The following is a 26,217-nucleotide window of genomic DNA, read 5'->3' on the forward strand; positions in this document are numbered from 1 at the left end:
AAATGCAGCTAAGCCAACAGAAGAGTACTTCTGTCAGCTTAGCTAATGTCATTTGGGGAGGTGGTATTACTATGCCAACAGAACTCCTTCTGTCATTTTATGCTGGACATCTACTGGGAGGCACTATGCCAACATAGGCTCTGTAGAGGAGACACGGCATTAACTGGGCATTGAATCAGGCCACAATCTGGGCCTTTGAAGACAAACTGTAGACAGTGCTACAGCCCAGCTTTTTTCAAAAAAGCGACATTCACTTTTAAAAGGAGCACGTAGCCTCTGCTATTCTTGTTATCTCTCTCTCTCTTCAATCTGAACATTCTTAAAACTTTAAACTCTGAGTAATTAGCTTTAAAACAAATGCAAGTCTTGAATTAAAGAAACCCATAAGGAATCCTCCCCAAAGGAATAACAATTATATATGTTAAATGAAAAAGAAAATGATCTTAAAAGTAAGTCTAACACACCCTAGGATACTGCTATGAACCTGTCAGCAAAAAGGAATCTGCTCTGCTCTAGATGTAACGAAGATTTTAAGTGTAACCTCTTAGTGCATATAATCCAAGTTGTGCAGTTTGGCTGGTCACTGGAAATAAAAAGTATTTTTGAAAAGAAGATTTAGAGCATTGCTAACTTGGGCATTTTTCTGAAAGCATACCAAAGAGTATCACTTCCAGAACATTTCTTCATAAACTAGCATTATGTAAAAGAAGTGCATGAAATAGCATGTTACGAGCTCCCTATATGTAGCTATTCAATAATTATTTTGGTTTGAAAATCTGAATTTGTTTTTATTTTGGTCATATATATGACTTGGGGGAAATGAGTTCCCAAATTTCTACAACATACTTATTTATAGCAAAGTAGAATTTTATTCCAGTTTTCTCTCAGGAAACCCACTAATTTGCCAGTGGCAATAGATGGGAGCTTCCCTTCATCTATCAAAATAATCAGTGTACTTCTCTAAGGACCTGATTCTTTTATATATAATCTCAGAATGGTCTAAAACACTGTACTTCCACATTTTACAAGTTACATGTATTCTTTTAGTCAATCAGTTCCTAAATATGGTATAATATTGACCATTCCAGTGGACTGAGGCTTGAACTTAGAAACAGGGCACTTACTGAGAGCTGAGGACACTCAACAACCTGTTAGAGTGCTGAGTAACATGCAGGACCCAAATAATGGTTTATTTATTGTTGTCCATTAATAATGGAGTACCATGATTGAATACTGGTTTTTCTCTGGTAAAAGGGAAGTTTGCTTAAAGGAGAGAGCATTTAAAACTGAAGAATAAAATAAAAATCAGGTAGAGAAAAGGCAGGCTACTCTTTTCTGCATGTTTTGGTTGTCTCGGGGAAGGAAATGTAAAACTTTGAGTTGCTTTTGGAAATATGAAATAGAATTCATTATTTCCAACCCTGAGCATGTCTTATTTATTGCATTAGGCATTTCATTATATGCTAGTTTCCAGAAACCCCTGTCATATTTCTAGAACACAAGAATTACAGGTCAGTCTTTCACACAAACACTAAGTTTACATTAGTGTATATTGTCTTTTGTGGATGGTGCTAAATATTTTTGTTTCCAACCATATGAAACCATTGCATAGAGCGTCTCTAAATTAAATTGCACAAAAATAGCTCAGACAATCCATCTTTTTGTTAATGTTACATCTCTTTGGAGCTCACATTCATTGGAGCTCATTTCCACTGTTTCACAAGCAAGTCTAGGACTTACCATGTACATGACTCACCACAGGCTAATTGAGGTCATTCCAAAATAAAGCAATAATAATAGTAATCCCTGTTCTGTCTGTATCTGCTCCGTGCAATACTGAAAACAAGTCATGAATTCAAAGAGTTTGTAGGTAGGGAAGGGAAATCCTGTTTCTTGTTAAAGCAAAACAGTCATATTATAAATAGGAGGAATCAAGTAAAATTAATACATGAAAGTCCAGATTTATTGAATCTTAATATCCAAACTTCCACATTTACTGAATTTCTAGCATGTCGCTGATGCAACAGAGCTGAAGTTAAGCTCCTGCAGAGCTCCATTTTGCCTAACTCTCCTGATACATTGAATTCCCAATTATCATACGTGGTTTGCAAAATTCGGATTCAATTGCAACTCTTATAAAGGCAATTCCTTCTCATCTAAGTTGAAGCAAAGGATGAGACCACAGCCAAGCTGTTTTCTATTTCATCATTTCTGGGTACTTCATTAGGGGTAGATTTTGATTAGCCCAAATATGACCTCAGAGAGGAGTAACGGCCTCCTAATCATAGCACAACCGCATTAGGGCTGTTCACACTGTGGCTCCCAGTACCCTAAGAAGTGCAGCCTTTGCACTCCCACTGCTCCGCACTGTGATCAAGCGGGGGCAAAACAGGGGTAGGCAGAACCTTGGCTCCACTCCGCAATCTGCCAGTAGATCTACATGAACACACAGAGAGGAAGTAATCTACAATCTTTCCCGGGCTGCAGTAATCTGCTTTCCTCAAGAGCAAGAGACAGAAGGGTGGAATTGTGACGCTTATGCCATACTTTTTCCTGCTGTTCAGATGGGGGCATAGCTTCTACAGATAATTCTCACTCAGAACTAAGCCTAGCTCTTAATTTCTTAGAGAAAAATAAAAGGATATTTGTATCACAAATGCAGTAATGAGGAGCCCTGTCTTCATAGGGTTTACGGGTTGCTGTCACCCAACGACTGAATTTGTTATACAAACGAAGTTTGCATTTTATCCATGATGGATGATTTCTGGCGACATGAGACTTAAAGAATTACCATTTCACTTGTTTAAAAGGTGGGAAATTGTAGCGAAGTGGGTGTGCAGATTGAAGTCTATGAAAGACACAATTCTTTCCCATCTGCATGGTGTCTGCAGGCATTCTCTTACCCATATTTCTGGAATCCTAGGAGTCTATCATGCATATACAGTAATAAAGATTCCTGTTATAAGGGGTCTTCTCCGCAGCTTATGACCTTTAAAAAAAGAGACAGAGCAACCACAGATTTCATGAACCACTCTTGTCAAATTTCAGTGCTGTGGTTATCACGCAGGAATTAATCAATGAGGCAGTACCAAAGTAAATGAAAATCACAATGCAGTAAACCAAAAGTCTCTGTTGTTTAAGACAGATAGACAGAAAGACATCTCTATGACTTTTGTTGGTATGCAGATTTTTAGAGAAAAGACAATCAGATAGATAATGTAGTTCCTATATGTTTTCTTTTCCTTTAATTTATGAAGAGATTTGATTGAAATACATAGATGCATAAACACAGGTAATCTCTACAATGGATTTTTTTTCCAGGACCATTCATTCTGGTGAACTGGGATTTGTCTGAGTTATATTACAGTATATTATCCATATCATCCATACTGATATGTATTTTCTTTTTCTTGCGTTTGATGGCATAATACAGATTAAAAGAAAAAAAATCATGGGGTGAGAATCTTAGCAGTAACAACAACAACAACAAGTACAAATTACATTTCTGTAATAGTCATCTGCTATGGGTGTATCCACACAGAAAAAACTAAAAAAGTACTAAAACACAAGGGGGGAGGGGCGGGAGGAGAGAGATGAAATGATTTAAGCTGCAACTGAATTGAAACTCTGGATCCAAATACTATCCTCCTCCCAAATTTGGAGCCATCCAACATCTAGATCTGTTATATGTAGCAGGAACACTTCCCTCAAAATAATTAAAATGAATTCATAGTGTTTTCCTGAACACTTTTGAGATTTAAAATAAAATCTTAAACTCTCCTTTTTAAGTTGTTGGCACTTATTAGGTATTTAATTCTTTTTGTTTTAACTCTATCTTTGTTTTGTTACTGAACATACATTTTCTATGAGCTCATTTATACAGTTTCTCTCTTTTGTTTCTCCACCCAATATTCTTTCAGAATTCTCTGCAGTGGGCCTAACATCTTCCATTCCAAATTGCTCTCCATCCAATATGTTAACAGAAGCCAAATGTCTTCTCAAGGGCTATAGTCAGATTACACAATGGCACAGAAGACAGAAGGGAAGAGGAACAATTTGGTTTTGAAACATTTCCCCCTCCTATTTGCTTTCTGAATGTATCCGGGTGCTATATGCATATTCTGAATGGACCTTTTGCCCTTTTAAACATGGGCCTTTTGGAACCAAGAATAAAATCTGTAGCATCACAAAGCTTATATTTACTGAGGTAGAGAAACAAGTTAAAATACAAAGTTCTATTTTTGCAAACCCCTTAAATTCCTCATAGATATTGTTTTAGATTGTCATACTTGTATACCAAGCTAGCAAGGTAAAAACACCTTCTCTCATCTCTCTTCCATCTAAATACAGACAACAGGAGGTTGTTAAGATTTATAGAGGTAAATATGGCAGATTCTTCCATTTCCTCAGACTGGGATACATTTTTTTAAAAATATTCAGAATCATCTTAATCCTTGAGTAATTTGACTTGTAAGAAACAAAGGAAAACATTACAAAGAGAACTTTTCAACCATTCATAATTCCTTACAAGGGGGCACCCCTAGGCTTAGGTGTGTGGATTGCATCCTCTCTGTTTAACATACACATGTGCAGTTAAAAAGAGGGGTGCATCTCCACAACTGTGCACTTATTTTCTTGCTATTCTTTATGCTTGAATTAGGTTTTGTGCTTTTATGTCCCTCAACTGTATTGCATATGACCACTGAAGCCTTTTTGAGAAATCATAGCTTTAAGTTTTAATGCTGCTTCTGATGTTAAGAAAATATTCTTTCATATTTTAAATCACTGAACAACAGATTGAGGGAGAGGGTCTGGGGAAAAATTTCCATTATTCTGAGTAGCTGGAGATTTTTTGTTGTTTGTTTATTTGCTAAACACCTTAACAATATCAACCATATCAAGTACAACAGTTGAATCAAGTGAAAGAACTTCCTCCATTCCACACTAAGAACATATATACATAAAGCTGAGTTGCTAGTAATATATACATAGTAAGACCACACCTAGAAATATCACTGTGACTTACCTTATATGGTCACAAATGCTGAAGATATGTAAACTCTAGCAAAAATTATGTATCCATAGACTATATTCTTCATCGTTTGCATTCAAATTGATTTTCTAGGCCTGATCAAGGAGACTACTGGCATGAGTAAAGGTTTGCCTTAATTTTACATTGAAAAATGGAATATGGCCCTTGCATTAGGAGCATAACATAGTAACAGAAGGAAGAAAAAGGAACATTTCGGGTAGCTTAGTAATATCATAGCTCAAAGGAGCTCATTTAATTGAATCTAACATTTAAAATGATGCCAACATATTGGGCAGGCTGCTTTTGCCTATGCTAGTGAGCAGCAAAAGTAACTTCACTCAACATATTAACTCAGGTGTATGGAGGAATCATTCTGTGATATCCACAAAGAAAAATTATATCACTCCTTGACATTATAGACCTTTTTTTTGCTGCAACCAACTCCACCAAAGTGAACATATTCTGTATTAGTATAAAATAATAAAAATCTCCACTTCTGCCAAAACAAAACAAAAAAACCCCAACAGCTAAACACCCCTTATGTCCTTAACACACTGTTAGAACTCTGAGGAGTGATACTTTTTGCTGACTTCTCCTCTTCTTTATATGTGAAATGGAGGAGATTTTGTATGAAAACACATACAACTCAGAACTGGTGAAGTCACTGAGCCAAGAGCAGTAAAATGATGTTATGGTGACATTTTAGATTTATGAGAATATAGCCCCTCCCCTTCTCCCCCCCCCCAAAGTAATTTTTGTTGAAGGTGAAGGCAGCTGTTTATAGTAAGGGAAGAATCAGCATAGTTCAGTTAACAAAAACTTCACAAAATATCAAAAGGGGTTCAAAATTAAATCAATGCAAGTAATACAATTAAAATGGGAGCTATGCACCCACAAGTATATTCTCTTTTACAACACAAAATTGGTCCAAATATTCTTAAAAGAAGTTGCGATAGATCAATGGATGCACTCAACAATAAAACATTTCTATCAAATTAGCTAGTTAAATGGAAACTCCACCTAATTATTCCAATGCACATTTAGTAATTTTCTGTTTAAGAAATGAGTCACTTACCTAAAACCCCCAGCCTGTAGTTGAGGGTTACAACGATGACATTTCCATAGCTTGCTAGAATGCTCCCATCAATCATGTTGCCAGTACCCTCCATGTAAGATCCCCCGTGGATGTAGACCATAACGGGTTTCTTGTTGTTCTGATCATGAATGTCTGGAAAAAAATGCAAGTAAGGAAGACACAATAAAGTAATAAAAATATTGAAACAAAATAGGTAGTTGCTTTTTCACAAAAGTGCTATTAAAATAATTTCTTTTCCCCATATTTTCAATTTTATCTACAGCTCTTCAGTCAACTAGCTTTCCTCTGTGCTTGTACTTAGGTCACTTCAGAGTGATCTATGTCAAACTCAGTGGGTTTAGAGGCTGAGAAATTGTTTTTGGTACTTGTTTGTTACTTCCAAGTATAGTTTCATAAGGAATGTTCTCAGAACACTGGAAAAGTACTATAGTGTGTAAGAAATTTAACTGTAAGATAAATGAGAAGCCTCAATAGAAAATTAAATTGCACAGTAACTGGTGTCACTATTAGAATATTCTCAACACAAAATTCTAACTAATCAAGATAAACCAATACATTAAATCATAAAATGATACCATTGATCCAGTCTTCCCATTCCCCCAGCAACTGAGAGACATCTTTGTGGAAAGTATAAAGCTGCATTTCTTACTGCAATAACAGGCAACATCTTAACATTAAATTATCCAGATAAAAAAACCTAAACATGGCAAATCATCTCCTGTTTGAACCTGTCTAGGAGTTAACAAATAGGAGTAGCCCAGTACTCAACATCAAGATTTTGTTCCCAAACAAAATGAAGCTTTTAGTGTCATGTTGTGCCTAATCAAAGTGACAAGGTAGATGATCTTGCTGGTAAAGAACTAGATTAAAACCCAGGAGTTCTCTGTTCTAGTCTATATCTAAACAAAAGAACATAACACAATGATGAATATTGTACTCTGCTCAGTGAAGTACTGGAAAGCATATTTGATGACTATTGCACAGGCTCAGATTAGCCCTTGAAATATAACAGATACTAAAATGGTTTCTATGACAATGGAACCTCAAGAACAGCACTAAAAAGCATGAAACCTTGTAAAATAATTTGTTTTATTTAATCTTCTCTTATTATCAAGTGTTACCTAAAGGCTTGATCTTACAACATCAAAGTCAAAGGGAGTTTTACTATTTGACATCAATGGGAGCAGGACTGGACAAAAATGAAGGCACTCAATCCATCACACTTTACTAGCAACCTGTTTATATCTAAAGTGATAATATATTTTTAAAATAATTAATGAACTATTTATTCCCTCTGTTGTGGACTTTAGGATATTACTTAGCCTTAGAATAGGCATTCTCATTAATAAAACAATTATTGATCATAATATAGTATATGTCTACCTTTCAAATTGTTTTTGTTTCTTCTAACTGGTTATGCAATCTGGTGTCACAAGTCATGGTACTGTCAGTTAGAAATTCATTTCTTGTATCAGTTATAAAAGAGAGGGTGTTATTTGGGCAAGAGTGAGGCTTCTTTTAGAGTGTTGTGTACAGTTCTGGTCCACTTACTGGAAAGAAAGTATATTACAGCAATGAAGAAGGTACAATGGAGGGCAACTGATATGATACAAGGGCCAGAGATTTGAGTTACTGTCCTTTAAAAGGTTAGAGTAAATACAGCAGGACTGAACTCTCAAGAAAAGAGGAGATTAAGAGTGACTTCACTGTGATGTACACAACTCTGAAGGAAAGAGAAAATAATTGTAACCCAACTATTTGAGCTGGTGTCAGATATAAGAACACAGGAGCAAGATATGAAATAACACTTAGAAAAGGCCAGGTATAAGGAATTTGGGCTAAATTTCTGTACTCTATTACATCTACCAACTATTCTCAAACTACCAAGGGCTGTAATGTGAGCCCTAATTCAGGGGTAATTAATGTAACTAATTCAGACATTTTTTAAAAAATCTGACGAGTATTTAAATGAAAATGGATAGTCAGTATAACTTAAGTAAGAAGCAAGGATGAGTACAGAGAGAAATTTCATGACTTTTTTCCATGTTTAAAAGATCCTAAAAAGCTTCACTGCCAAAGAAGGAAACAAAACTATCTCATTGTAACACTTTTTATGATACTTCCTGTTAACTTTAGCATTTCCTTTCAATGGATCCAATCCAACTTTCCCAGAGGTCGTTGAAAAGATCATCACTGATTTCAATGGGATTTGGGTCAGGCTCAGATAAAATATAGCCTAAAAAACTGGCTAATTATAGGAGAAAATAGTGAAGCATCATCAATAGGCTTCCTTTATTTTTGTACCCTAGAAATAAAACATGTACCAAGAAGAAAATTAAATAAAAACACCACAGACGAGTTTCAAAGCAATTGCATCCACCATATAGTTTGTGCATCTGGGGAGGGAAAGAAGAATGGTAAAAATAACATGTGCTGTTTCATGAGTTTCATAAAGTAAGGTGAACTTACACAATGTATTAGAGGTAGAAAGGAGGAAGAACACATGCAAGTTTTTAAATTCCATTTTCTTTTCCTATGCAACAGTGAGGGGTGGAGGGAAACATTTGGTTGTAAATAATATTTATGCATGTTACTCACTTCACACATATTTAGGGATAACCTTTATACTTATCTCACAAGGGAGCTACAGTCATCTATATGCTAATTTGGGTTTTAAAAATAAAAAAATAAAAATGGTTTCCAAAACAAGAAGAAAATAAATAAGCACATTGAAGTGCACTTTTGTCAAATAAGGGGGAAAAATCATGTTGAAATAATAATAATAAAAAGAAGAAGTTTATGTTCATGCATCAGGGTCGAGCTTGGGAAAAAAAATACCTTCATCTTCACCGCGATCATTATTGGTTATATCATCTGGGCTTTTCTTTGTGTTGGCTCCTGGGGTCATAGTGAGAAGAATAAAGGGAAAAAAGAGAATTCAAAAACAGCAGATTCTTCAAAATTAAAAAAAAACAAAATATAACCACTAGCCCCGAAAAATAAAAAAAATAGAAAAATGTAACACAAAAAGTCAAAATCTGTTACATTTGAAAAATTAAAAAAAAGATGCAAACTGCATACAAACATAAGATGTCAAGAAGAACAAATTCAAAATATTATTTCAAAAATATATGTATATCTCTAGTAAATCCTCTGACAATGAAGCTATTTTGGTTAAAAGTCATTGCTGCAAAAACAAAATTAATGTGCAATTAAAAAGTAATATAAATAAAAAATAGTAAATCCACCAAATTATCAGTTTTTCATAAGAAATGTATTTTTATTTCTTTCTGTAATCTTGCAGGAATTATCACCTTTTAGTCACTATCTGAATTAACTTAATATTTGAATCATCCTGATGATGATTTATTAAATACTTTAATGAAAATAAAATTATGTATGAGTTTTATGTAACACTTGGTCTGGATCGAGACAATCCAGAATGCCCTTTTTTCTTTAAATCCAATTTCCTATGTAAGCAAAAAGACATTAAAAACACCAAATTTGAAAAACTGAAGAAATAAATTGTGAAAGACTCACTCCAAGCTATGGAATCAGCCCGCAAGTAGCCCTGACTCACATAAAAGTGCACTGAATGGCCTTTACATAGTCAGAAATGAACTGAAAGTAGTTACTTACCATGACAATAAAACCATAATAATTTATCACAGACTTATTTAAGAATAGTAAACACTCACGTGTATTGAGAACATTATATATTTGTCTTGTGCTCAGGAGAAAAATATGAAATAGTACAGATAGTTATAAGGCCATCTCTCCACATCCTCAATTCTGAAAATGAGTCTAGATCTTGTCTTTAAAATGTCATATAACTATTCTGGTGCTGGGCATCTGATCATGTATTGCTAACTGTGCAGCAAACAGTTCACTGAAATGTGAACAGTTATCTGCTAGTGACTAAAATAAGAATGGAAAATTCATTTCCTTTCTAAGCAGAGTTAGAATTGAAATGTGGCTTCTAAAGATAAGTGACTGATGGGCTAAATAACCATGCTAACCTGTATCTCTCTTTATTGGGGAGTATATTTTCTGTTCAGACTGAAGTGGAGCTATATACTTTGTTAATATGGGCAGAACATATATTTCACAATGAAACATATGATAGGATCTGCTATAATAATATATTTTCTTTTACAATTTATGATGACTACATATTTGGCTCAATCCTCCTATTGTATTCAGTAGCAAAAGTCTCACTGACTTGACTGAGTTCAGGATAAGGGCCTATTCTGTGTAAATGTCACTTGGTTTAGTTTCCATATTGACATTAAATTACTTAAATATTTTAATGTACTCACAGTTTTGTGTTCAAAAAGATTTAAATGAATGGAGTTGAACAGAAAATTCAGTCTATTGTGTTTTGAATTTTTAACAAGTCCCAATTTTCGATAGAAAACAGGCACATAATTTTTCTTCTACTTTTCTATTTAAAAATAAATTACAAAAAACACCACAAATTAAAGGTAAAATATTCCAAGACAATACAATGGTCACTGCAAATAAGAATGGAATGTACTTAAAAATTGTTAGTGCAACAAGTGGTGTTGAAATGTGTCCTGTACATCATTTTGCTTTATGCCACCATCTTGACAAGAAAGCAGTGCAGATTTTATTTGTGAACATTCAAGGAGAGCTACTCACATAAGATCCCTCTACCTGGAATTTAAAGCCAGATGAATTCAAATTAGGAATAAGACACTTAAAAAAAAAAAGCAGTGAGGGAGATTAACCATTGGAACAAACTACCAAAGGCAGTAGTGGATTCTCCATCTCTTGATGTCTTCAGATCAAGACTGGAAGCCTTTCTGGACGATACGGTTTAGTCAAATACAAGTTATTGGGCTCAAAACAGGAGTAACTGGGTGAAAGTTCTGTGTTACACAGGAGGTCAGACTAAACGATCTAATGGTCTATTCTGGCCTTAAAATCTGTGAATTTATTAGGTGGATCTCAGATGCAGAGCAGAAATTCCAGATACCAAACAGGGATTTGTACCACCTGTTCTCCAAAAATAGTTTGGGTGAGCTTTTGGAAATGTGATTCAGCCAAAAGAGAGGAGTGTTGCTTTAACAAATCCCTTTCCAAATGCTACCCAAGGAAAAAGAAATTGTGGTCAAATGTAAAAAGTTATTCCACCAGTGCGGTGGACAAACTATGAAGCCTATAGCAAATGGATGAATCATACATATCCACCTATACTATATCTGCTAGGGTCAAGATTGTACACCTATAGCAGCAATCCAGTACATACTGATGTTAGACCTCTACTGTAGGACGTTTCCTATTATACATGCAACAATAGATGGAAATCATGTGTCAAATACAAATCTACCATATAAACCAAAGGAAATTGTTCTCACGTCACTAATACAAATAAAGAAATGCTACAAAACATACACCCATTAAAATGCTATCTATATACTTGTAGTGCCATATGTAACCATTCAAACCATCATTCATTCTTTTGGGACCTTTGAATGGGGGAGGGGAGAACAGATGAGGCTAGATTCTCCTATCATGCATGTGATTGCTCACAAACTATAAAAAAGAGCAAGGGACATGGTCATAAGGTAATGGTGAGAGACTGCAGGGAAAAATGATTTTGGATGCAGTACATCCTGGAATAGGGTCAGCTGTCGTGGCCCAGGATAACTAGTGAGATATATGAGTAATTCACATGGTACTATGTAAGTAAACCTTTGATGAAAATTTACTACATTTTTTGATATGTTCAGGTTCAGACAATGCAGCCATAACTTCATCTTCCAGATACTGTCAGGAAAGCCCAACCCCACCAAGAACTAGCTGAATTGTTAGAGCCACACTCATTTCTGATACTCACATGCTGGATGGGGTGACGTGTGTACAGTGTGATGACAGAGCTCTGTGATGAGAGTTTAGGTACCATGAAGGGAAGCAGGAGCTCTTTCCCTCTATCATAGCCCTGGCTAGGACACAGCTCAGGTTCCCTCTTCTTCTTTTAAAACAGAAAACTTCCATCTGCTGTTCCCCTAACTCACTGTATTCCCTGCACAAATATACATACACACCAGGTCTGGACACAGTATCTATTCCCCATCCCACAGGGCAGAATACCCTCGTCCAGATGGCAGGGCATAGGGTTTGGGGCATACTAAGATAAGGTAGACAAATGCACACCAAAGCTTGGACTTTGCAGGCAGAGAACAGTTATCTAGACAAATGGTTTTGTGGAAGGCTTCAGATTTGCTTTAATATGGCATAGAGATGGTAATGATTAAGCTTCTTTGACCAGATAAGAAACATGCAAGGATATGAAAGGTAGTTTTTTTTAATCGTCTATCTGGCAATCATTGAACTAAACAGCTAGTGCTGCCTTCTTCACATGTTCCTATGTATTCCAGATACGCATGCAACAAGAGAATTTGTCAGTCTATAAATCATCTTAACAGGAAGATGTGTTTTTTTCTGTTTTAATTCTTGATCCTGAGCCCACTAAATAATGACTTCAGTGTAACATCAGTCCCTTACACAGGAAGTGATAAATGTTGGAGTGATGGTGGAGTGATTGAGGATTATGGTACCAGTAGAGCTAGAATTGCCTGTCTGGGAGCCAGGTTCACCCTCCCTCATGTAGTAGCAATAGTCTAATGGTTGGTATTAGGGTTCTGGATCTGGAAAGCATGCAAAAGGGCAGTGAATATCAGCAGCCAGAGACTCCATTTTTGCCCTTTTCATTTTGTGTGTCAGAGTAAGATAGTTAAATCTGATATCCCTGAAAAAAAAATGCTTCCTGTATATTTTGCAAAGTGGTGGTTAGCCACCTCTACTTCCAGCACACCCCAAGAAAAGAGAATTTAGGAACTCTAAATTAGGTATAATGAGATGCAAACACACTCCAGTGCACATAACAGGACTTCAGTACGTGAGGGACGTAAAGGGTATAGAATATGACTGTGCAATGTCACACATTAAGCTTTTCATTCTTTACAGCCTGAAGGAGGAGTCATGGACTCACCTGTGCCTCTGTACAATGTAACATTATTTTAACTATTTGTTGAGCGAATGAATTGTTTCTCTTTTAATTGCTATATTTCATTCGCTGTGAGATGTTTTTATTGTTAATTAAAAGATAGTGTATGTCTCAGCTGTGGTCTTTCTTTGTCAGCTTAATCTACTGCATCACATACATCAACCTCGAAGTCATGGTCAAAGGATTCTGACCACACCGACTTTCCCACATTACTAAATGAGGAGGGATCCTAGATAGATCAAAGGAAATTCTGGAATGGCTTCTTGTATGGAATCAGCTGATGACCACTGATGCACATTATTATAAGGATTAATTTAGACAGTGCCATAAATTTACATGGTGGTTTACAAACAGAATAAGAAATAATAAGGAATTGAAGGTCTAAAATCTTTATGTGAAACATGTAGTATTTTAAAACATGCATTTAATGTGCCTCAGATAGTCTTGGTTACATTTAGGATAATATTTCTATGAAAGTTCAGGTTTCTGAAGATGTTGGGAGCCTGTTCTGACATGACAACTGGAACAAGTTATCAACTATGGACAGATCTGACCAAATGCTGGGTGATGTCTTGGCTGGTGTTCTGGAATACATCTAAGGGGCTAAGCCAAAACCTGTTGGAATGGCTCCAATGACTTTAGTTAGTTCTGGATGAGGAATTTTTGTCAGTCAGAAAACTTTTTATTGTTTCTTTGGTATTTAGGGGCTCCTTCATTTTTATTTATTTATTTATTTATTTTAATTTCCTCTTTCTGAAATGATATCACATGCTGATCCCTCAGGCACTCAGATCCTGATTCTGCATTCACTTTTCTACAAATATCTGTGGATTAGGTTCAGGTTAAATCAGTTTCTCAAAGCAGACTGTGCCTCCCCTGTTCATTCTACATAGATGCTATCATAAATTAAGGAGTCATGTCACCTCATGTAAGTCATATATGCATCAACTGATTCACATTCTCCTTGACTATGACCAAAAATGTCATTCAGATATAACATTTCTGGAGTTGGGGCACCTTTCAGATTTATCCACAATCTGTTGTAAATCCACTATCTTCTTCATCCTCCCAGGTAAAAGCATTATCTATCTATCTATCTATCTATCTATCTATCTATCTATACAGTGCTGCTTACTGGGATGCGGTATATAAAGCCATATAATCATGGAAGGGGTTAAGGAATAGCTTTGGACTACAGTGGTCCCGCCCCTCCACACCTGCAAATCATGCCAGGACTGGAAAAGGGGTTAAAAGGAGGGAATTTCACTCAGATGGAGGGCTAACCCTGGGAAGGGAGCAGGCTGTTGAGCTACCTAGCGCACAAAGAGAGGTCTGACAGCCAACAGAGCCTCTGCACTCAGAAAATAAAGACACAGATCCTCTGGGCCAAGAAAGGAAAAGAGACTGGGACTTGTACTGGAGACCCAATGATCTCTGTGGTAGACTGAAATTCTTGCATGGCCTTCGTAAGTGAGAGAGATGCCACCTACAGGTTTCTTTTCATTTCTATTATGATTTTATTTAACCTTGTTTCCTGTCTGTGGACTGTTTTGTTTGTTTTGGCTGGGACCCTAAGGGTATGTCTACACTGCATTCAGCCTAGGCTTTTACTCAGGTTTGACGCACCCCTTCCATCCACACACAAAATCATTCTGACTTGGGTCAGCAAGCACTCAGGACCTGGGTCCTAGGAGCTTTTTGGGGGGGTGGGGGGGGGGGGGAGGGGCAGGTCAGAACCCAAGTCCTTCTGGGACTCTTCTCCAAGCTCTGTCATTTTGTAGTGTGGACACAGATCGAATCACAGACCCTAGTAAGAAGCCTGTGTAGCACAGTATGGGTGTGTTAGCTTGGCAATGAGACCCACGTGCAGGAACTCTAAACCTAGATTAACAGTGCAATATGGACGCTCAAGCATGGGCTTGTATACACCAAATCCACAAACCCAAGGCCCACAGAGCTGGGCTTATTGTGTAGGGTGGACACATGCTGAGAGGGTAAGAAACAGCCAAATGGACTCAGATAGAGGGTTGAGCACTGGCCCCTCTAGACTGCAACACACCTTAGCATCCGCTGAGGTGGGGGCAATTGGACCTGCATGCTTGTGGTCTGAATATAGCTCCTAAAGGCGATGATCTGCCAAGAACAGACTTGTGACACTTATACTTTAGGTACTTTCTCTGAAGTCTGTAATGAAAGTGATTTTTTTTCCAGCTGTTGCGTAAACTGATGCCACTTTTCTGTGTGATTTCTTTGAATTGAGTGGGTTTGACTGAAGCAATTGCTCTATCTTTCATGCTATATACCTTTTGATGCCATGTAATTTTTGGAAAGCACACAGTTTTCAGGTTTGTAGGAGAAAACAACAGCACATACATTAACTGCATGACCACTCAACTTAGAAGGGGCCTGCTTAAGCTTCTGGAAATATCTAGTTCACACCTGCTTTAGCACAGGATTTAAGATAGTCATTCTCACTAGCGATGTGTCATCTCATTTGTTCAGTCACTCCAACACTTCTGAGGAGCTCCTGGCTCCTCATCTAATGATGACACTACCAAAGAACTTCAATAGTTCATTCCCAATACTGTTAATGCAGTTTCTAAAAGTGCTTCCATGGGATTTCCACTGTAATGCCTGTTTGTTAACAATACTATTCTTTTGAGATGTTTCCATTAAATCATCAGTATTATTTATAGTGGGACAGTAGTAAACAATGTCATTGCTTGCACTATTGCCAGGTGTGTTATATACCTGCTTTACTGCTTCTGTATTAGCTTGTCCTCTCCTTGGGGCAGTGACTGTTTTTCACATGTATACCATCTGAATACATTGTCAGTACCCAGCAAATAATTGCTAATAAAATGTACATCATAAATCCAGAGAACATATATGGACCTCTCATTTCTTGATAAGATCATCAGAAAAACTGTGTGATAACACTTGTATATTGGCTTCCCATTAACACTACTTCAAGCCTGTAAAGTCTATTCTTTACTCTTGTCTTTTACAAGTCTGGGGGCATTTCTACATTTCTGGAAGGAAACAAACTTTTTTTGTTTCTTTCTGCAGTCAAAACCTATGAAATCAGAGACTGAGGATACAGCTACACTTGCAGATGTAGAGCACTGGGAGTTAAACCGGCCCTTGGAGATCACAGCAGGGAAAGTGCTGCCGAGTGTTTACACTCTCAGCTGGAAGCGCACTGGCATGGCCACATTAGCAGCTCTTGCAACACCACAGAGAGCAGTGCATTGTGGTAGCTATCCCAGTATGTAAGTGGCTGCAGCATGCTTTTCAAATAGGGGGTGCAGTGGAGTGTGACAGGGAGTGTGTTGTGTGTATGTAGGGGGAGAGACAGTGTGTTTTGGGGGACAGAGATTATGTCAGCATGCTGTCTTGTAAGTTCAGACAGCGGCAGGGGGAAACCCCGATATCAGCCCTTGCCCCCCCCCACCTCTCTCTCTCTCACACACACACACACAAATGCCTGCCTCTGCAGCAGGAGCATTCCACAGTAATGGTTTGCTTTGTCCCCGAGCAGATAAGCATGCCGGCTGTCAGAAATGGAGCTTTGAAAGGGGATATCCACATGACTGCAGCCGAGTTCAAAACAATGACCAGAGTGGCCACTTGACTTCAGGGGATTATAGGACGCTTCCAGCTGCCAATCACAGTGCAGTAATGCAACACTGACACCCGGGCATTTCAGCCAGGGCGCAGCAAGCTTTATGCTTCTCATGGAGGTGGATTACCAGAGGCGCTCCAGCTGCAGAGTCCAGGCACTCTAAGTGCCTTGCCAGTGTGGACACCTCAGGAGTTAGGGTGCCCGGGGCTGATTTAATGCACTCTAACTTGCAAGTGTAGCCAAGTCCTGATTTGTGTGTGTGCGTGTTAAGAAACAGACCATTTATAAAGATGTTTAATGGTCATATTCTCTTTCTCTGAGTTATCTCAAAATTTAGATTGTCTGAAAATCTGGATTTGGATAATCTCTCACAAGATATTATTCTAAACAATGATTTCTCTTTTTTTTTGGTCTCATTTCATCTTATGCAAGTCTAAAACTGCAAACTTTTTGGCATTACTGTAGAGCTAGCTTGTGTCCTTTGTATGCACCCCTTAGTAAGGGAACAGTGTTGTGACAATAGGACCCACCAACTGACAGAGCCTAACATCAATGGAGTCATATCAAAATAATTGTATAACCACAAAATATATATATATATATATTGTGATGGGGCAAGGCCAGATGGCTATAGTAAAGTAGTGAGGAACAGGTATGTTAGCCCCAGGCTAAACAAATCCCTGGTACCATGGTAACCAAATGGCAGTTGCTCCAGGTTAATCAAGACACCTGGAGCCAATTAAGATCCTTCTAGAAAGCAGTGGAGATAGCCAGGTTGATTGGGACACCTGAAGTGAATCAAGGGCTGGCTGGAATTAGTTAAAAGCCTCCCAGTTAGTCAGTGAGGGCGTGTATCAGGAGCTGTAGGAGGAAGCCATGCTGTTGGAGGAAGTAAGCAGTACAAATCCATATCAAGAGCAAGGAAGGAGGACCTGAGGTAACAGAGAAGGAGATATTGAGTGGAGGCTGCTGTGGGGAAGTGGCCCAGGGAATTGTACACATCCTAGTTCCAAAAAGTCAGCTACCATAGCTGCTACTATTAGGGTCCCTGGGCTGGAGCCCGGAGTAGAGGGCTGGCACGGGCTCCCCCTCCCCTCCCCAATTAATCACTGAAACTGGGAGACAACAGAGACTGTGCGAGGAAGGGTTGCTTCTCATCACCTCCCTTGCTGGCTTATGATGACAATGGCTCAGTAAGCTGTTACCCTTGCCTCTAGAGAGAGAAGGACTACATAGAGGGTCACAGTGAGCCTCTGAGGCTAGCGAAATCCACCAGGAAATGCGGGACCCACGGAGACAAGGACAGAGCTTTGTCACAATATATAAAATATCTCACCTCTCATAACTTTTCCTTGTAGTTTGCCTATTTTTCAACAAAGAACTAAAAAAAAATATTTTTGAAAAAAAAATTGATTCATTTTTTTTCACTAGAAAAAAAATCAAAAATCAAAACATTTTCATGAAGAATTTTCATTTAGAAGACAACTGTTTGCTTAAAAAAAATGTTGGAACAAAAAAATTTCATTCAGCTCAGGTGCTGACCTATCACAACAGTGAATTGCTAGCTGGTGTGTTAAGGCAATAGAAGGAAGGCTCTCTTCATTCCCTGACTCTCTCTGTCCACAACCAGCAGGTGGGAATGTAATCAGGAATTCAGCATCTCTTAACCCTACATCCCTGGACCTGAAATCCTAATGGTCCACACACAAGGAAGCAAGGAGGAATGAAGCCCTCCCTCTCCCGCTCTCCGCCCCCCCACAGTCTAGAACCTGGAATTTTTCAGGTTATTCCCTGAGGTCAGAAGAAAAAAACAAACAAAATAAATAATACATTTTTTCAGATCCTTGACTTCCCAGGGTACAAACTGAAGACACCAGTACTAGCTCATATAAGAACACCATCACCATATACTGTCTTTGAATAGCATGTCTTCCTGCATTTCCTTTTGACATTTTTTCTGGCTAATTAACTGATAATTAAATGAAGGTGATCCTATTAGCCACTCCTCTGCCTTCCATTTTCTAACAACTTGCCAGCATAACAAAGAGTAGGAACAGTTTTGGTAGTAGTGTGTGAAGGATTTTACATTTACCATTTCTTTATTTAGATTATTTAAATAGAGTATATGGCACCTAGAAAACATTCTAGTCTCCTCACAAACTCCCTCTCTCTCTCTCTTTTTAAGTACAGTGTAACTTAAAAATAGGAAGTTTTGTGCTTCAATGTATGCCAACATATGAAACATGATGCAACATACTTTTATTTGTCAAAAGATAGTGGCAGGCTTGCTGTTTGATTTTAGTGAGATTACATGAGTGTGAATGAGGGCACAACTTCCTTCTGTATCTTTAACTGAGAGTGAAATGTTCAGTGAATTTGATTTCACACAATATACACTGTCAGATACAGAAGAGTCTATATGATTACTGATATAAATATATCGGTCCAGATGTAGGAATTATTCACCAAAGGAAAGGAAACTGGGAGTTATCTATATCTTGTCCCAGCACAGCTGGAGGAAACTTCCAAATTCATGGATCTCCGGGCACCCACAAAGGACAGTGCTGTAGCAGCCAAGTGACACAACACAGCTCTCTGATCCATCTGCACCTCCTAGGGCAGCATATAGATAAGGCAGCAACTCTCCCATGGTAGTACAAGAGCCATGCCCACGGGCTGTCCCTCCAGATAATTTCACCTGAATAGAGGGCAGTCAATGTAAGATAAAGTAGGTCAGATTTATATTAGGCTTGAGAATCCCCATGATATTAAAGTTGAATGACACTACAGACAGTGACTTCAGCACCTATCGTGCAGTGCACTTCTGGGTAGACTTTGGAAGGGTCAAGGTAAGAGGAGAGAATGCTGATGATCCTACTTTTTCAATCCCCATCCAGGATGCACCTGATCTGATTCCCATCCATATGCATCTGTGTATTAGACACATGTTCAATGCTAATTTATGCATTAATTATTAAATTGGTACTTGCTGTTGTCTGTTGCTGTATACAATTATTCTGGAAAAAAGGGTTATATTCAAAAGAAGAAAGTTTGAATCAAAAGAAATTTTATAATGATTGAAATAGAATGTCTATAGTCAATACAAAATAAATAAAGAATATTCAGTTGTGAGAACTTTACTTCTGTATGTTTGTTTCTTTCTTTCAAATGTTTCCACCCCTTGAGCACAGCCTCTGTAATTCCTCAGTTGCCTTAAGTGATTTCAAGGGGATCTGCAAACACAAATTAGATGCCTCTCATCTCTCCCTCTCCTAATTGACAACAAGGCTTGGATCTCTATTGTCCTGACTAATATTTAATGTTGAAGTCAATGTCAAGATTATTCACTCAGAATTTGACTGAAAATGTTTCTGATTTAATGGCATGAATGCATTTTTTGAACTACTACCCTGCCACTTAGTAACAAAAACAAAATTAAAATGGTCATCATTTGATAGGAACCACACAAAAAATGGCTTTGTATTCCAACTGCTATCTCTGTATAGAAGCAGCATTTAACTAATGGACACTCAACATAATTGGATTTGTGTTCCTTCACAGTAGCACTTTCCTAATGGCATCAGCTGCAACAGTTTGAAACTCACTGCAATCCCAGAACGCAGTCACTTTCCAATGGCTGCTCTCAGCACAGCCAGGAAAATGCTCCTGTCCAGGATAAGAGACTTAATTATGTCAAGTGACAATGTTATTGGACGTTCATACTTGGCTGGACTGAATAAATGCAGCATCCCTGAAAATTCTTTGCTAAACGCAGAAGAGAAAGACACGAACAATATTAAACATTATTTCATATACTCCTTTCAACACAATAGAAAAGGGCCACACCCCAAAAATATTTACACAAAACTACATTACAAATGTTAATGTTGCAAAGTGAAACAATAAAAAAGTCTAGAAATGCTAATGGCTGCAAGTGCACAGTCAGCTCTCTGTGCTTATATATTGTAATAGTCTAATTATATGGCCACATACTAGTCTTTCAGTATTATTTCTTCCATCATTCAAAGCATGGATTAATCAGTGAATAAAAGAGGAGTGAAACATGTACCATATTAGAAGAGAAGGGTGAACACTGAATAATTGCATCCCCCAAAGAGCAAGGAAGGAATTGTTACTCTTTCCCTGTGGTTTTGTCACAAGTCCCAATTGTTTATGGTAGTGAATATATGAATATACTGCCCCAGAAACAACCCAGGAATCAGATTGTGACTCAGAGAGAGTTTCCTGTTGCTCTAAGCAAGGATGTACCTTGCGCCATACAGGTGGTACAGCATGTGTTCTTTGGAATGCCTAGGCAGTTAAACTGGCCAACATATTTGAGGTGCATGGAATCATTCTGTGAAGGATGGAGGTGTCATGGAAGCAACTGTCCTACTCCTTTCTGTATAGGGTATGGGCAGGAGCGGCGCCAGGGTTTTTGCCGCCCTAGGCGGCAGCGCTCCTCCACAGTAATCAGTGGCAGCTCCTCCTCTGAAGCTGCGTTCTCGGCGGCGGGGGTCCTTCCACTCCGGGTCTTTGGGGCACTTCGGCGGCGAGTCCCTGAGCGAGTGAAGGACCCGCCGCCGAATTTCCACCGACGACCCGGAGCGGAAGAAGCCCCTAGCCGCCAAAATTCCGCAGAGGGCGGCAAAATGCTGCCCCCCACATCCTGCCGCCCTAGGCGACCGCCTAGGGTCCCCTAGTGGAAGCGCCGGCCCTGAGTATGGGAGATCTTTTTCCTGAGAGCTCCTCCTGCAATGGTACTCAGAAATGGCCTGGGACCCAGGCAGGGAGGAGGACTGCTACATTTGTAGATATGCAGAGCAGTAACAAAGCATTTTGTTTGAAAAAAATAATAAAGTAGAACCTCAGAGTTACAAACTGAATATTGCCTTAATACAACTTTGAAATTTTACTGTGCAGAAGAAAAATGCTGCTTTTAACCATATTAATTTAAATGAAGCAAGCACAGAAACAGTTTCCTTACCTTGTCAAATCTTTTTGTTTAAACTTTCCCTTTACTTTTTTAACGCAGTACTGTATTTGTGGGTTTTTTGTTTTTAGTATTTTTTTGTCTCTGCTGCTGCCTGATTATGTACTTCTGGCCCAAATGAGATGTGTGGTTGACCAGTCAGTTCGTAACTCCAGTGTTTGTTACTTTGAGGTTCTACTGTACTGCCATATGTAGGACTTGATCCTCAGCTATACTGACTAAATCCTTGAACTGTAAGAGTGCTGGACTAGGAACTATCTTTATGTTACTTTTTATACAGTGCATTGTCCAGTGGGACCCTTCTCTCTAGTTTGGGCCCCTATGTGCTACTGCAGCAACAACAACAAAATGATTAGTCACCATAAGCACAAATAGAGCTATGCAGAATTACACCACCTGAGGATCTCCCTGTATTCACATTGATTTGTTTCTCATTCCTGCTGGGGGCTGGTTGCTATTAACTTGTATTACAAGTGAAATTCAAAATCTGAACATTAAACACTGTGAAAGAGACCTTTTGATCATTAAAAAGAGAAGGCAAAAACAAGCCTGGCCATATGTGATGCAACTTCACAAGTTGGCTTTAAAACAAAAACCCACTGCAGACACGTTATTTAAAGCGCAGTCTGTGAGAATGCACCCTGCTCCACGCAGTATAAACAGTTTAATGTGTTAATGGCTTCACTGGCTGTTGAAAATCAAATGATTTATACTCAGGTTCTTTTAAGCACCTTGGCGTTAAGAGTTTTTGCTTTGTGATGAGTAAGCCAAAATAACCCAAAAGAGCTGGCAAGGCACCTTGTTATTTCGAAGCATCTGTTGGATAGACTTCTCTCTAGAACAGGGCAGACTGCTGTTGATTCCACAGCAAGCGTCACTATGAATTAATAAGTAACTAAATATATAATGGGCCAAATTTTGGCCCTCTGTTCCACCTGTTCTACTTTGCTCTAACAGTGAAAAGCCAATAGAAAGTTGACTTAACCACGCCTTGTGGCTTTCCCCACTGTGCGGGATCTCCAGGTGATGTAGAACCAACATGCCAAATTAACCCCACCTTCAGTGTTGAATCATGCTGATGGTGTGGTCAGAGCAATGTTGCACTCCATCAATCCTCAACTGATGAAATTGCTCCCTGGAAAACATTATCAGCAAGTGCAATTTAGAACAGCCGAGGAATAGCTCTAAGATCCTGTCCAGTTTGTGGTCTGATATAACCAGATTGGTTTAGGAACTGATTTAGTTAAATTGGTGCAACACCCCTTCACCCAGAGTGGACAGTGTGTACCTGCATGTGTACATTAGGCCTAAAACATGCTGAGTCAAACAGATCACCCCAGACTGGCCAACTCCCAAGACTGGATCAAATTAAAAGGAGGCATAAAGCTGCCTTTGCCACTCTCCTTGGCTATACTGGGTGGAGTTTGACCACAGATGAGCATTCAGTCCAGTGAGTCTCAACCAGAATCACAACCGTGCGGTACAATCATTTCATCGACCTAATTTGTCCCTAAAGAAAACCGCTTTTAATTTTCTCAGATTATCACAAGTTAAGCACTTTTCTTTCAGACACTCAACATGGTGGGCCCCAGACAAACAACTAAGGCCTCAGACCTGCAGGGAACTCTGTGCAGGTGGCGCTTCGCCCCCACCATGGAGCCCTACTGTCCTACATGGTGCTTTGTGTGGACGCAGGGATTCACTTGCCAGATCATGACCTAACTCCTGCAAACAATGCACAGATGGGATATAATGTTACTACTAAATAGGTGAACTAATTGTTTCAACATTTTCTTTTTTAGCATGAAACACATAAGGGAAACGCTGAAGGTGAATGACTGCCATTTTACACCCACTCTCCCTGCCCCCACAGAGCCCATCCCTTTTTCAAAATAGGGAAATGTTTCATGAGGTGATTTGCGGAAAGTTCACAATTTTGCCCCTTCTGAAATCTCCCCACCTTTGCAATAAAAACAGCTCAATCATTAGTAAAAAGAGGCAAACTGCACCATGAACCAAATTACCTATTTTTTAAAAAACACTTGCAATAAATTCTTGCTTCCCCTGGGAATACACATGGAGGGACAAATCCCCTGTGGAGGGTCACTGGCAGCACAACTGGTCAAGTTCTGCTCTAAAAGGGAAAGGGGCAGTCTGGGGACAGGGCATGTTCAATGCTGGGGTTTAGGCAGGGCCTAAGGATCTGCTGATAAACTGTTCTCTGTATGCTCTTGATTGGGTGGGGATGCTGTGTAAGGGACCAGGGAGGCTAGTCCAGCCATTTGGCTGTAGTAATCTATGCAAAGTGACACTGAACCTGGGGAGAGAACTCCTACCCCATTCTATATGCCTTTCACCGAGCTTGGCTACTCAAGCTGAATGGAGCTTTAGGATTTTCACTGTGGTGAAATTAGTCTTTTTATCCACAGTTCTTTTTTCTCAGTGCTCACCCTACCAAGAATGATACTGGGTGGATCATCCACCCTCAGTGTTGCCATGTTTTTCAATTATATCACAAATCTCATGATAACAGGTGTTTTAGTTAAAGCCTCAGCTCCTGGAGTAACATGATTACATAAAAATCTTAGCATCTATCCCTAATGGTTGCATAGAAAAAACTATATAAATGTGACCCAAGAGTCACTAAATAGTACACTAAATAGTTGAAAACCACCAGGAAAAAATGTTTTAAAATCTCATTATTTTTGTGGCCTGCCTCGTAATTTTTGAACACATGGAATTGGCAATGTTGCACCTGTATTCAGATACCAACAACACGCATGCACATGTACACATACACACACACTCTCTCTCTTTCTCTCCAATTCAAAACACAAAACATAGATTAGTATATCTCTATAGATATTGAAAATATAACTCCTTATGTCCTATTGCGGTTAGTAGTCCTGTCAACATTCTCTTATTTTCATAGGTCTAAATCAAAACTAAAAAAAAAGCAAATGTACATTTGCCTGAAACTTAGCATTCAGACCATGGACTTTATTAGTTTATTTATGTATTTTACATATTTAGGGGAGCGGGAGGAGAGAAGTCAGAAAAGAAACTGCTGCTCTTATGCGCTGGTAAAATGTTCCCTGATTCTACCATGCTCTCTCCTTTATGATGACAAGATAGAAACATGTAACCTAATTCTGCCCTTTCTTCTCTATGAGCCATATGAAGTCAAAGGGAACAAGTTAGGGAAGAATGCGGCTCATATAGTTTTAAAAAATCCTCATTTTGTTTATTATTAAAACTTTAGGTTATTACAACTAAAGAGATGAGAACTTCTGTCATTTACTTTTCCACTAGTTGTGTTTATTTATACTTGCATTTCACTCATCCTGGACAAGGAGATTAGACAAATCCGTTTCCCTTTTGATTTCACCTTAGTCCATTTCACCACTGGGCTCTCCTGAGCCAGAATAATGTTGTTGTGAATGGATTCACCACAGTGCAGAGGAAATGTCTTACCTATCTAAAACAAAAATAGTTTAAATGCTTTTTTTAGATATATGCACAAAAATGTCTATTTAGAAATACTTATTTAAAATGAAATCAAATTTTGAATATAAATTACTGAACAGTGTGCCGTTTAAACCAGTTGTGTTCTTTAAAATGTTTTTCTGGTCCACTTTCCTGCTGTAAGGTTTGTAGTACCTGCATTTTGTTTTAATTAATCAGGCCAAGTCATTTAATATTGAAGTGAAGCAGATGTGCAGTGACAATTTTTATAAGGATTTTTTTATGCACGAGTTACTCCACATGAGCGGATCTAGAGCTTAAAAGCTTCTAAATACAGTACATTGCTTTGACATAACAGCCTCTAACAGCTCTGAAGAAAGAAGCCATTGTGAAGCCTATCCTGCCAGTGACCCCTGGCAGATAAAGGGAGTGTCTCAAACACTACCAGTGTTACTGAGTCTGCTCTTTTTGACTTGGGGCTGAACTCAGCACGGAGGCCTTGCTGCATGAGTTGTGAAGCATGTTAAAATCTATAGATCTGCCAAACAGATATATACGTTAAGTCAAACAGAAGCAAAACTGTTCTCCCTGCAACTGGAAGAATACCACTTATACAAAACATTGGCAGTAATCTCAACCAGCCCACATTTCTCCATTTTACTGGAATTTCTAAGGCAGGTGCAAATGCAAAAAATCCTGTTAACATTTCTCAGAGCAGAATTTTACTATGTCAGGGCACAGTGTGAGTAGTTTGCTTGCTAATACTGCTTGCACCCACCTCACCATCAGTCAAGTCCTTTCAAAACTTGGGGAAGATAATTAATTAAAGGCCAAACTAGGTCCAGGTTTATATTTATATGTTTTTAATCAAGAATTTGACAGTCAGTTTCTAAATAAAAATGTTACAATATGCATTTATTTTACTTTATGCCATTATTAATTTATGGCTCCATCCTGAAAAATGCTGAGTACT

The 26,217-nt window shown here is 38.4% G+C and overlaps 1 protein-coding gene across 2 annotated transcripts in view; it reads right to left on the minus strand.

Moving 5' to 3' along the window:
* LOC112103933 (neuroligin 4 X-linked) overlaps positions 1-26,217 on the minus strand; it is a 259,433-nt gene that overhangs the window by 100,745 nt on the left and 132,471 nt on the right. For both annotated transcript variants that reach the window (XM_024195925.2, XM_024195923.2), the window contains one exon: positions 6,108-6,260. In XM_024195925.2, coding sequence (XP_024051693.1) covers positions 6,108-6,260 — 153 coding nt within the window. The remainder of the gene's footprint in view (positions 1-6,107; positions 6,261-26,217) is intronic.

The sequence above is a fragment of the Terrapene carolina genome, unplaced genomic scaffold (genome assembly GCF_002925995.2).
Source record: "Terrapene carolina triunguis isolate 2854851 unplaced genomic scaffold, T_m_triunguis-2.0 Scaffold22, whole genome shotgun sequence".
Taxonomy (NCBI): domain Eukaryota; kingdom Metazoa; phylum Chordata; order Testudines; family Emydidae; genus Terrapene; species Terrapene triunguis.